The sequence below is a fragment of the Cryptomeria japonica genome, chromosome 11, assembly GCF_030272615.1.
Source record: "Cryptomeria japonica chromosome 11, Sugi_1.0, whole genome shotgun sequence".
Classification (NCBI taxonomy): Eukaryota; Viridiplantae; Streptophyta; class Pinopsida; order Cupressales; family Cupressaceae; genus Cryptomeria; species Cryptomeria japonica.
The window spans coordinates 283,052,120-283,065,852 of NC_081415.1; the positions used below are offsets into that span (position 1 = coordinate 283,052,120).

At 33.8% G+C, this 13,733-nt stretch overlaps 1 protein-coding gene across 1 annotated transcript; it reads left to right on the forward strand.

Moving 5' to 3' along the window:
* The first annotated feature begins 3,033 nt into the window (after positions 1–3,033).
* On the forward strand, positions 3,034–5,714 carry LOC131047479 (chlorophyllase-2). Its single transcript, XM_057981386.2, has 2 exons — positions 3,034–3,423; positions 4,798–5,714. The coding sequence occupies exons 1-2, from the start codon at positions 3,175–3,177 to the stop codon at positions 5,494–5,496; spliced, it is 948 nt and encodes a 315-aa protein (XP_057837369.2). The 5' UTR covers positions 3,034–3,174; the 3' UTR covers positions 5,497–5,714.
* The last annotated feature ends 8,019 nt before the right edge of the window (positions 5,715–13,733 follow it).

Consider the following 13,733-nt stretch of genomic DNA (forward strand, 5'->3'; position numbering starts at 1 on the left):
AAAATTATTTAATCATCTAATTATGTCCTCTAACTTAAATAAATTTCTTAAATTGATTTAATCCAATTTCTTTTCATTATAAATAAATCAAATTTTCCCAAATTCAAATTTCATGTAATTTCTTATTAATTCTAATTTCATTTCATTTGACAATTTCAAAAATCCAAATTTAAATCAAATGACATTTTATTCTAATTTCCTACATCACATGTCAAATTCCTTACTGCAACTGAATTTGAGTCTAACTCTCAATCACCTTTTCCTAACTGATCAATCAATTCAACTAACTAACCAATCAAATCAGTCTTCTAATCAATCAAGTCAGTTAACTATTCAATCAAATTCTCTGACTAATCAATCAATTATGTTCATCTTCCAATAAAACTAGTTAACTCCTCAATCAATTTAGTTGATCTCTCAATTAGATTAGCAATCTTCTCCTACCAACCTGTCACATTGAATCTCAATCGTTGATCGATTCAGTTCTCAAATGAATCTCAACCATCCAAGTAATCCTTCCAAAATCTATAAATTAAGCATCAATTTCTATTTTTCAGCAACCACTGTCTTTGAATTCTTGTGTCATTATCCTACAAGTTTTCATAACGCAACTCTGAGAGTCAACATTATGCAAGAAGAAGAACAATGGAAGCATCATACTCGAGTTCAATTGGGGTTTTTTCTATGTTTTGATTCATTCATTGATGGTTGGATTATATTAAATAGGCTTTCATTGATGTTATGTTCAGATTTTAACTAATTGGGTTGGGCTTGGTGGTTACCTATGAATTTGATTTAAAATGATGATTTTTTTAGTATACAATATGCATCTAATCTTCTAGCTCTATTTACATATTATCCCACACATTTCTATGCATAATTTTCCTTTAAGCCCTATTTACATATAGGTCTATTATTTTTCGTGGACCCCATATGCTTTATGTTTGCATGCTTAATTTTTTTACACAATTGAGAATGATCGTGTACTTTGTAATTGATGCTCATTTTAGGATTCATGTGCACCTTCAAATGAGGGGAAAATATAATGGTGAAATTTGCCACCCCTACAAATTCCTATTTACTTATGGGCCTTTTACGATGGAATGTTTAAATTCAATTGCATAATGACAAATAACACATTTTTGTGCTAAAATTGACTATTTATCTATCTCTATTCATCTCCTTACTCTCACTTACACACATTTCTATGCATCTAACCTTCTTCTACCCTATTTACATAGTATCCCACACATTTTATATATTATTACCCCTCATTTTCATGAATTCGTTGGAGATTCCTAGATTTCACATTCCTTGTCTTAAGTCAATAATATAGAGCTTGATTAATCCCAATTTTCTTAGTAGCCATTACGAGTTGATTTGGAACATATTTGTATCACTATTTGTTTTGTCTTGGTATTTAAAAGAACTAATTTATATATTTAAAAATGATCAAGTAACAACAATGAATGTCTACATTATAATGCATGCTCAATCTAGGAATGTTTTTATTTAGAACATATAAAAGAATTCATTTACATTTGAATTAGGTATTTAAGGAATCACATATGTGAGTTTCTTGTCTTCAATTATCTTGTAAGGTTGTAAAGTTGGTCTATCAAAAGGGTGTATTAAGAATATGTTGGCTCACAATTCATTTAAATATTGTCAATCCTTATGCAACACTATACAATAGATATTCAAGCAAATGAGATCATATAACTCTTCATACTAATTGATCAAATATGCCCTCAGAGGTTAATTTTTTGTTGCATTGATCAACCTTGAGCCACTTTATTGACTTATAAAAGATTTGAGTTTGCTATAGTTTTAAAAAAATGAACACATTGAGGTACTGATTAATGGACATTGACAAATTAGTTTTGTGTTGAATCAACATTATTGTTCAACATTGTTATAAGAGCCAAGTACAACTATTTGTTGCATTTAGTTTTCAAAACCGACACCTTTTTGCCCCTTCAAATTGAGGTCCAAACGATCTACTAGAATATTTTCCTTCAAATCTCGAGTATATTAGCAAACCTTCAAGTTAAATTGCATGCTAAAGAGGTTCAGCCTAAGTTCTTAGCTCTTAGCCGAAAAGGTCTAGCCTAAGGCTCATGCTCCCATATTGGGTAGCTAAAAACAACTTTGCAAATGAAAATTCCTCCATGAAAAAAAATGCATGCCAATAATGAACTTAAAGATATTATTTGTCAGCGTCAAGAACAACTCCACATGGTTGAAGGGAAGACTGTTTCTTAGCTTTTTTTATAGTAGCTTGACCAATTTTGTAGGATTTTTTAAGATAGACTATCCATAGCCAATTGCTAACCAAGTTGATAATCAGAGAGTTGTTTTAATGTTGATTGTGAGAGGGGCGCCAGTCATGATTGTTGGGTACTTGATATTGATGATTGTTGGTCGTTGTGATACTAATTTTTGGATTTGTTGTTGCCACTAGAAGAGTGATGAAGTTGTTGCTATTGATGACTATCTTGATGAGTTTGTTACAACTACAAACCATGTTTAAAGAACTATACAAATGTCTTATTTCTTTCCATGTTTGCAGGAAGTAAAATTTGTTGTTGTGGGTTTACCATCCACTTCTTCCCTTTGCTATTGTTGATGTAGTTCATAACAACAATATCATGTTTTTTCAGCTAGTATTAGTTTTATAATTGTTATTTTTTTCAATTGTAATCACTATTTTTCTTGAGCTAGATAATATTTTTTTCTTATTCTAATAATTTTTTTAATCAATTATCAATTCTTATCTTCTCAATCAAAACTAAGAAGGTTAGCTAATATGTAATTGTTATAATGATAAAATTTGCATACTAATACCAATTTGATTTTAGTGACAATACAATTTCACCAAGACAAAAAATAAAAATAAAAAAAATTGACATTGTTGATCCCATTTACACATACTTTCAAATGTTGACATTGTTGATCCCATTTACACGTACTTTCGACATTTGACCTTACCTCATCCCTAATTGCTCATACGTAACCTCAAAGCAGTAGTATGAACCAAAGAAAAATGCAACAGGACAACCTATGGCACAAAGAGACCCACGTTACACAGCTACCCGATATTTTTTGTGATAAGTAGAAACATTTGATCCTGTAAAACTATACCCACTCTCCTTTTTTCTAAAGTACACAGAAATGCAGGTGGAAGATGTGTTCAAGCAAGGCCCTCTGCCCACTCAAACCCTAACAATAGCTCAAGCAAGAGGGCGAAGCACAGGCAATGTTATTCCTTTCCCTCCCAAGCCCCTCATGCTGATTGTCCCTTCTGTACAAGGAGACTATCCTATCCTCCTCTTCCTCCATGGCTACGTCCTCGTCAACTACTTCTACAGTCAACTTCTGCAACACATTGCTTCCCATGGATACATCACAATTGCTCCTCAGGTTATATGATTCTGTGAATCTGCATCTTTTAAACCAGTGAAATTTGTACAGTCTTAAATGGAAATTGTTCAGGTATCTTTGAAGCTGTGAAATTTAGAGCATAGTGTTCATAAACATGATAGATTAGAAGGTTTTTAATGCTTATCAGGGTTAAACATACATCACAATTGCTCCTCAGGTTAAATATTACTGGGAATCTGCATCTTTAAAATCAGTGAATTTTGTGCAGTTTTGAATGGAAAGTGTTCAGGGATTTCTGAAGATGTGGAATTTAAGGCTTAATGTTCATAAACATGATAGATTAGAAGGTTTTTAATGCTTGCCAAGGTTCGAAATACATCACAATTGCTCTTGAGCTTATATAGTATGGTGAATTTGCATCTTTATAACTACTGAAACTTGTACAATTTTGAATGGAAATGATCAGGTATTTCTGAAGCTGTGAAATTTACAGCATAATGTGCATAAAAATGATAGATTAGAAGGGTTTTAATGTTTTAAAGGGTTAATTATACATCGCAATTGTTCCTCAGGTTATATAATACTGTGAATCTGCATTCTTTAAAACCCCTGAAATTTGTACAGTTCTCAATGGAAAATTTTCAGGGGTTTCTGAATCTGTAGAATTTAAAGCATAATATGCAGAAAAATGACAAATTAGAAGGTTTTTAATGTTTACCGGGGTTAAACATACTTCACATTTGCTTCTCAGGTTATATAGTACTGTGAATTTGCATCTTCAAAACCACTGAAATTTGTACAATTTTGAATAGAAAATGATCAGGTATTTCTGAAGCTGTGAAATTTAGAGCATAATGTGCATAAAAATGATAGATTAGAAGGGTTTTAATGTTTACAAGGGTTAAACATACATCACAATTGCTCCTCAGGTATATATTACTGTGAATCTGCATCTTTAAAATCGGTGAAATTTGTACAGTTTTGAATTGAAAGCGTTCAGGGATTTCTGAAGCTGTGGAATTTAAGGCATACGTTCATAAATACGATAGATCAGAAGCTTTTTAATGTTTACCAGGGTTAGAACTCATTTTAAAGAGTAGTATTTTGCACTCCAAGATAAACATTAAAGAGTTGAAGTTCATAAACATGATAGATTTGGAAGATTTTCAAAGTTTTCCAGGGTTAAACATACATCACAATTGCTCCGCAGGTTACATAATAGTGTGATCTGCATCATTAAAACCAGTAAATTTCGAAAGGAAATGGTCACGGATTTCTGATGCTCTGGAATTTAAAGCATAATATCCATAAACATGATGGATTAGAAGGTTTTTAATGTTTGCGAGGGTTAAACTCAATTTAAAGAGCAGAATTTGAACTCCAAAATAAAAATCTCTCTTTGTTTGCATGCAGATGTACACGACTGCCGGAGCCGACACCACGGGAGAGATAGCAGACGCAGTGGCCATCACAGAGTGGCTACGTGCGGGGCTTTGCCAGCATCTGCCGGAAAAAGTGCAGCCGGATTTCCAAAAATTGGCCATCGCCGGTCACAGCCGCGGCGGCAAAGTGGCCTTCGGGGCAGCCCTGGGTCGAACCCCGGTGCTTCCATCGTCGCCCTACGCGGCACTCCTGGGAATCGATCCCGTGGACGGAATGGGCGCCGGCAAACAGACTCCGCCGCCGATTTTAACTTACAAAGAACATTCTTTTACAGGGAATATTCCGACATTGGTCATCGGATCGGGTTTGGGGCCGGTGAAAAGAAACCCTTTATTTCCTCCCTGCGCTCCGGCTGGCGTGAACCACGTGGATTTTTTCAGGGAGTGCTGCGCTCCGGCTTATCATTTCGTGGCAGTGGAGTACGGCCACGTGGACTTTTTGGATGATGAGACGAGCGGAGTTAGGGGCAAGTCATCGTATTGCTTGTGTAAGAATGGGGTGGCGAGGGAACCCATGCGGAGGTTCAGCGGGGGAGTTATGGTGGCTTTTCTGAATGCGTGGCTGAGGAACAAAGCTGAGGTTTTGGATGAACTCGTGGCAAATCCCTCGCTCGCGCCCGTCAAGGTGGAAGCTCCCGAGTGTTATGTTCTGCAAAATTTGAATGCTTAATTGAAAGGATGCAGTTTAATCGGTAAGGATGATAAATTTTTATTATATCATCTGTTAAAGTTTAAATCAGGTTCAATTTATAGGTCATTTTGATTAATTATATTGATGACAATTTGATCGAAAGGACTATCTTTAAAATATAATAGTGTAATCTTTTATACAAAAGTAGAGATGTGATATTTATGTAAATATATAACTCTCTTTTTCTTCCAATTTAATATACTCTTAGAAAAGACAAGTGTGAAGTAGGCGTTGTATCATTTCTTAATAAAGAAATATAGAAATTGACAATAGAGCATGCACAGATAGAATTCTTGGCATCTATTTTTCTTTTATGCACAATTATCAATATTTATTGTTTGAATTTATTTGGTAATCAATATTTTTGCTAGGTATTGTTATCTAGTTATCCTAATTCATGAGTCTATATGTGAAGTAGAGCATTTAATTAATGATGTTATCTTCTAATTATGGAGGTGTTTTTGAAATGATGTTGTGTTACCTAATCGTGCACATTTGTTATATGTAGAGATGAAAGGTATATACTCAAACACCTTTTGTTTTTGTTTTTACTCTATTTTGTTGATAAATCAAGAGTTTTGGATTGCAAGTTGAGAGAACCCAATGTTAACCATTTTTTAAGCCAACCCATCCCTTTTGGACTTGACTTAATTTCGATTATACCCTTTTTCCTCTCCTACATACAATTGTTATAATAATTGTATCCCATGAACAAGATTGTTTAATAAATGATTTCAACATAAAACTTTCAAATTGAAATTGTAGGATTGCTATTTATAGACAACTCCTAATAAAATATGTAAAGATCTAACAATAGTAAGGAGAACATTTTGAAATCATTGAATATTAGTTTAGAACATTCAAAAGTAATCATCGAACATTCTCATCTCGTGAGTATCTTTGCACTCAACATCATTAACTTAGCTTAATTTCATCTTTTCATTTTTATTGTGAGAAAAATTGCAAATGGACTTTCTCAAGTCACAAGTGGGGGAGTTAGAATACTTTTATACCCTAGCATAACAAATTCACTTTAAAGGTGCTCATAAACATTGCCTTAACATAAGTTTAGAAGTATGTATAAAATCTAAGGCAAATAATAGGCATAGCCATAGACATGGTAACACTTTATGGATAGGATCATGATTTTGTGAAGGATATACTACAAAAACAACTTTTTCCAGCTGATTAACATTAGAGGAGAGCTCCTTGGCTTCTTAAGATTGCTTCCAATTGGTACCTTTCTTTGCACACGGTTCACTTTATCATAGTTTATGTTTCAAATTTAACAATTTTATGATTGTTGGTGGAATTTGGTTATGTTTGTGGGCTAGTGGTGTGGGTCTATTTTTTCTTGGGTTCTATGTGCTCATGTTCTTGACTTTTTGTAAGACAGTTGCAATTGGTGTTTTGTTTCTCATGCATGTAAAGCATATATGTTGCACCACATGCTTAAATGGTTTGCACAATAGGCCTACTTGGTTGAATTTCCCATGTGCACAATAGGCATACTTGGTTGAATTTCCCATGTGCACAATAGGCATACTTGGTTGAATTTCCCATGTGCACAATAGGCATACATGTAAGGATGAATATAGAGAGCTACAGTGGTGACTGATGAGCATGTATTTTATTTTTATAGCTTTCCATCAAACTTTAGTTAAGTTATTATGTAATATATGCTACAAATTAGCCATACTCGACTCTTTGCATTACCAAGACCTCATGTGAGGACATTAATATGTTTAAATAAATAGATGATGATATGATACAAATATGCTTATAATTAGATGAGCAATGCACGATGATATTGGATAGTTGGTATGGTTTGCGATATTTTACATGCTAACTTGTTATGTAGTGGTCTGATCAAGCCAACTGAAGATGTTCCTACAACCAATACTATGTGGCTTCCTACAACAAAGGTAGAATTTAGTTTGAACTAAGCAACAAATGGTTTAATAAACTTTAGTTATTGGAAGAATGCTACTCACCTTTGGACTTCTTCAATGACATGATCAACCACTTGTAAAAGTGTTGATTAATGATCAATTAAGTTGTTGGAAGTGGACATTTATATTCTGATATGGTTATGAGTTTTAGTTCTAATAGAACTCTTAGATGTTTTACACTTTTCATACTTACTAATAAATTCTCTTTTTATATATGAGGAATTATTTAATTATAGATTGTGTCATCAGATCGGAGACTATATATGAGTCTAAATAGAACCTATAGAGGTTAATGTTGTTAATATTGTGTTTCTAAATACAAGCTTGTAAAGAAGTAGCATGTATGGTTTTCAAATATGAATGACAATATATATGCTAAAATAGTTATATGATTTTGTTGATTCTCTGAAGAAAGCTTTACCTAAGGGGGACTACTTGAAGTGATGCAAATCAAAGATCTGTTTATGCATTTCAATTAGTTATCTTTTAATCATTGTTAGATTTCATGAAGCTATAAGATTATTAATCTGGTTATAATCATTATCTTGTAGCAACATTGTTCCTTTCATTAAGATAGTGTAAGTGTTAGTTATAAATGCTCTCGTTATAATTACTTTTGTTGTCATGTTTTGTTTTCATTGTACTTGCTTCTTTTACAATATTTCATTATCATTCATAATAATCCTCAAGAGTTAATTTCTTACATTTTCCTTTACCACAATCTTTTCTATTAACACAGGATAACAACCTAGGTGAAATCATAATACACATACAATACAGTCCTATTTCAAGTTCTATGACCCCTAGGTTAGACAAGTTAAATGTAGCTTCTTGTCCATTGAGGGTTTCTCAAATTTGGATAATTAATCCCCGAGTTGTGAAAAGCTATTAGGTCGACACCACATTACAAGTGGAATTGGAAAGTTCTACAATGGTGATGCTTTCAATAAATCTAAAATTAATGACAATGACATAGATAGTGATAATGAGAAGAAATCTTACAAGACACAACTTAGAGGTGATGAGCCAAGGGTCATACTAGAGATTCTTGTACATTTGAAACCAAGATTGATAATGGATTTTGAGGGAATATTTCATCAAAGGTTTATAATCCAAAGGATGAGAAGATTGTAAGAGACCTCCTTTGCCCCATATACTTTGCATACCTCTCATTTTTGATATGATAGACATAAAATTATTGTTGTTTTCTTTGAACTTGCTTGGATAATAACTTTATTTCTCATGGAATGTTTTTTTATGATTGGATTGGATACATTTGGGGTAAGGAGTAAATGAATATCTATATTTTATTTTTCAAATTGATCCAAAGAGCTTTATTTACTATTTTATGTAAGGCTTACAACAAGCATATTAGAGTTATTAAAAAGGAATTTTGGAACATGGACCAAACAATTTTCAAGGTTGTCCCTTGGTCGAGCTCAATTCTAAGCCTAGTGAAATTTTAGAAAACTAAGCTCCAAGCTAGCTTAAGCTCAAAAATATTCCTCCTCAACTTTGGGCCTTTAGTCCCTAGCTTCTCATTTCTCTGGGAATGTTCTTTAGGTGAGCTTACCTCATCTCAATGCTAGAGTCCTAATTTCTCTCAAGCTTGAGATTGTTCTAGAATTTTGTGTATTCAACTGAGGGAATATGTTGAAATGTAAAATTGAATGAGAAAACAAATAATTTTGTGTAAGAAAGAGAGGTGTCAAAGAAGAGATTGACCAAAAGTAAGCAAAAATACCAAATAGATGTGTGAACAATGAAGCTCCTTTAATTAATAATATTATGAATAATATAGAAATTGAGTTTAATGTTGATAATATACCATTTGTGCTAGCTTTTCAAGAACTAATAATGTTATAGTTAAGGTGGAGAATCTCTTTGCTTGTACTATATTCAACATAATTTGATCCTTTTGCCAAGTAATGTGGTCTCACGATATTTTAGTTAATAATGAGTTAGTTTCTTTGGAGGATATTTCTCCTAATTCATTAATGATTCCTTATAGGATGATGAATATATTGTTAATCTTGAAATTCTTGTTAAAAACATGGATAAGAATGACATTATTATTAGTTTACAAATAATATTTATTGCCCCACAAGTGGTTCTAAAAGAACCTTAAACTCAAGGCTAGTGTAAATGACATGAATACTACTACATTTCCCCCTAGAAGTTGATAGGCATTGAATTTGGTTTTGATAATGAACTAATGTATACAATGTTTATAAATAATTCTAAAAGTTAGAAGCCATTCTTGATTTTGCGAATCCTCTATTTCAAGAAGATGGTAAAAATAAAAGCTTGCTATCATAGATAAGGGAGGTTATTTATGTGATATCAATATAAGTAGAAAAGAAAATAAACTAACCAAGTTGGTAATACACATAAAAAATAAATTAAAAAGTGGAGGAAAAGTTACCCAAATACTTTAGTGGGATTTACAAGAACCATAAATCATCCCCATTCCCTACCTCTCATACATGATTTTAATGCCTCTAGTTGGAATGACAAAGGATTAGATTCCTCTAATTATTGATAAGAAGGAGATATTTTCCACGAAAAGTCAAATTATGATATAACTACTAGGATTCAATTGATGAGCTAAAGGGGCTCTATAATGAATGGTTCATAAGGTACAACACTTGTTGAAGGTTTTGCAAATGGGGTTTCAAGCTAAGTGTGTTTAACCTTGGAGGAAAATCCATAGTTAAGCCTGCTTGAGTTGGAGTAGTACTAGGATGGGTGACCTCCCAGGAAGGACCAATGCTTCACCTTTGTAAGCATCACCTAGATGCAACATGAGTGATAAGTGAAACATCTAATCTCATGAGAGATGGGTTCTTGTGAACCACTACTCATGAAACATTGGTCAATGAGTTTGACTTGTAAACTATTCACTGTTGAATCCTGATAAAAATATCATAATTCCTCTAATTATGTTCTTAGGTCCTACTACAATTATAGGCCTAAAAAAACTACTAGCAAAAAACTAAGGCAATGGGTTTTTAATAAGAATGTATCTTGAAATTTGTATGAAGAAATTGAGTTTCTTTATTATCAAACATGTTGTATTGGTGAAAAATTAGGGTTTCCATTGTTAGATGTATGAAAACCACTACTTTTTTGCTTAGGGACCACTACATTAGGGAAATATAGGAATTTGTTAGATCTAAATTTAAGAGGTTTAAATGTTGATTAGATTCCAGGGATCTTGAATGAGCCTCTTCTTTCCCTTGAGTTGAACTAATTTGTTGAAGATGCTAAAATTAGGGTAAATATGTTGGAATTTGATGTAAAATGCATAAACAGTAAGCTACAATCATCAAATCAAGCCACAAACCTAGATTTGAGGATTATAAGAGGATTTAGACCTATTCCTAGAAAGATCTCTCGATTTGTCAGGGCCGTAACAATGGTTGATCCAGTCCTCTGCACTTTTCACGCTCCAATGGGGGATTGATTCATTATTGTGATTAAAGCTTATTATGAAGATCACAGCTTCGTACCCGTTCTTACGTACACTAGAGAAGTTGGGAACAGGGGTTTGGCTTGTTTAGGAATTAACCTTGAATGAAATATTACAAATATTGAAATAAACAATGGAAAGAAATACCTCATATTTGCAATGACTGATAATGATGCTTTGCTTCTTGAATGTAATCACATATGTTGTATAAATCGGCATGGACATGACAAAACCCTAATCACACACCCATATTTGCATATGAAAGATATAACTTGCTCCATAATGGTTGAATGAAGGAAATGCATCCTTGAAGATCTCTGGAAATGCTTGATGATGAACACTTTAATGCTTGAATTCATGGTTGCTTGAATGATATTTTTAGTTATGAAATTGGGTTGATCAAATGTCTTTATATATGAGATCTTAGGTCAATTTACCGATTAGGCCGACCTCTTACGGTAATATAGAGCCACCAATTTTATTTCCCATTGGGGTGATAGGTCACACCCTCCTCTTAAAAATTAGGTCCCGGTGAGGGGGACTAGGGCGTTGGGTTCTCTAGTCCTAGGACTAGGGTGCTAGTGCCCTAGTCTTCCTGAATCAGAGACCTTAAATTGGCTCCAAGGAGGACATAGCCCTGGAGAATCATTTGGCAGGTGTATATGGCATTAAAAATGGAGTTAAGGCACTAAACAAACCCAGATAGGAGATGAGGAGGAGACACGCTAAAGTAGGGGCACAAATATGAGGTGAAAATTGGCCTAGTGACAATTTAAGATGCTACATTTAGCCACCACTTTAATGGGAGTATGGGCTTATTCAAATACTCATGGTAAAGTAGATGAAAGAGAGATGAAGGAGATGGAAGAAAGAAGCACAATCACAAGGAGTGTAAGGCATCACTAATTTTGAGGAACTAAACCCCCAATCTCAGGATCTTAACTCACTCAAATACATGCAAGGGCACAAAAAACAAAACAAAAATAAAAAGGCAACAAAAGCCAAATAAAGACAAAGAAAAAAAGACACACAACACCAAAGATAAAGACCAAAAATAAGATCTCAAGTCAACTAGTCGAAAAGACCTCAATATCAAAATGTCTCAACCACTGATATCCTTCTTAAAAAATGTCATCTTAAGAGCACAAGTGAATACATAAAAAAGAAAAGCACACATCATCCATGAGCCACCAATATAATAGCTATAAGTTCATGAAAAGACGGAAAGAGAGAGCATCATGGATGCATATTCTAGATGTGTTTTTGTAGATGATCCATGAGAAGAATATGAGAGTACATTGATACACACTATAGATGTGTTTTTCTAGTTGATCCATGTTTGGGAGGAGAGTGGGAATAGTCTAGCCATGTTTTCATGTTCCATGAGTGTGCAAGTCATGTCTGGTTTCAAGTATACCACCCCGTATAAGAGTTTGTTTCCTCTGGTTTTGAGTGAGCATCAACCTATTTAAAACATAAATGATGAAAATAGGGAAAACAACTGAGAGGGGGGGGTGAATCAGTTGTTACCAAAACTTGTAGCAACTTATAATAGTTTCAAATTGTTAATTAACAGTGAAAACATAAATCAACAACACAACATGAACAAACATAACACCAAGATTTTTGACGTGGAAAACTCGGTCAAGGGAAAAACCATATTGGGAACCTACCCACAATATGATGATACCCTGTTAGAAGTATATGAAATATTACAATGGGGAATGCACATGCATTCAGGCACACTGCCTAGAGCTCATTGCTCAAATATAATAAAAGGGAAACAACCCTAGGAAGGCTCACTGCCTTACAAATAGATTCAAATCACTTTTGGAAAATCATGAATTGAGAAATAACATCCTCTATGTCTGGTTACAGATCCGGTTAAGCACATAACATCTCTCACACTTCTTCACACTTCTGCTCTATTTTCAAATGATTAATACATTATTCGCACACCACACACATCCACAAGACCACATCATACTCAACTACAAAGATATTACATTATTTTATACATGACATCAACCTTGGACCAATATCATCAAGGTAGACTCAACACACTTCACCTAATTACAAAAATATAACCATACACACTACAATATCATATGCAGACTAAAACAATGTCGACTAAGACATAACATGGACCTAAATCACCACCTTGAATATGAAACACCTCCAAGAATTAAGTATCAAACATCTGCAACATGCTATAATCACCATGTCGCCCAAGAACATGAAGAACACCACCAGATCAAGGAAAATGACCAATAACGCACTCACCGATCAATATGGACCACCAACACGAATAGCACACGATCTAGAAACATCCACAAGAATCCTGAATACTCATAGCAACATCCACACCAACTCAAATTACTAGAATCACATCATCATCATACCGAACTTCAAGAACATTCACTGAGTTGACTGTCAACTTGGAAAAATCACTTGCGGAGCACCAAATCATGAACTACTTGAATTGAGGACACACATCAACATCCCAAACATATTCCTAAATCCACAAACCAAGATATTACAATATAGAGCAATGTAGATCAAAATCTTGAACGTTGGGAATACTAAATAATAGAAAATTGGCTACAAAACAGATACTCATAGCTCACTCAAATCTTCATGCGAACCTCTGACACTAATGCTGAATCAACTAGAGATATCACTCTACAAACCCTTTAATCCACAAACACTGATCATCAATACAAAACATAAACCAATTACTAACTGAAGTTCACTGCAACACTACACCAAATAGAGAAAATATGTTGACAACG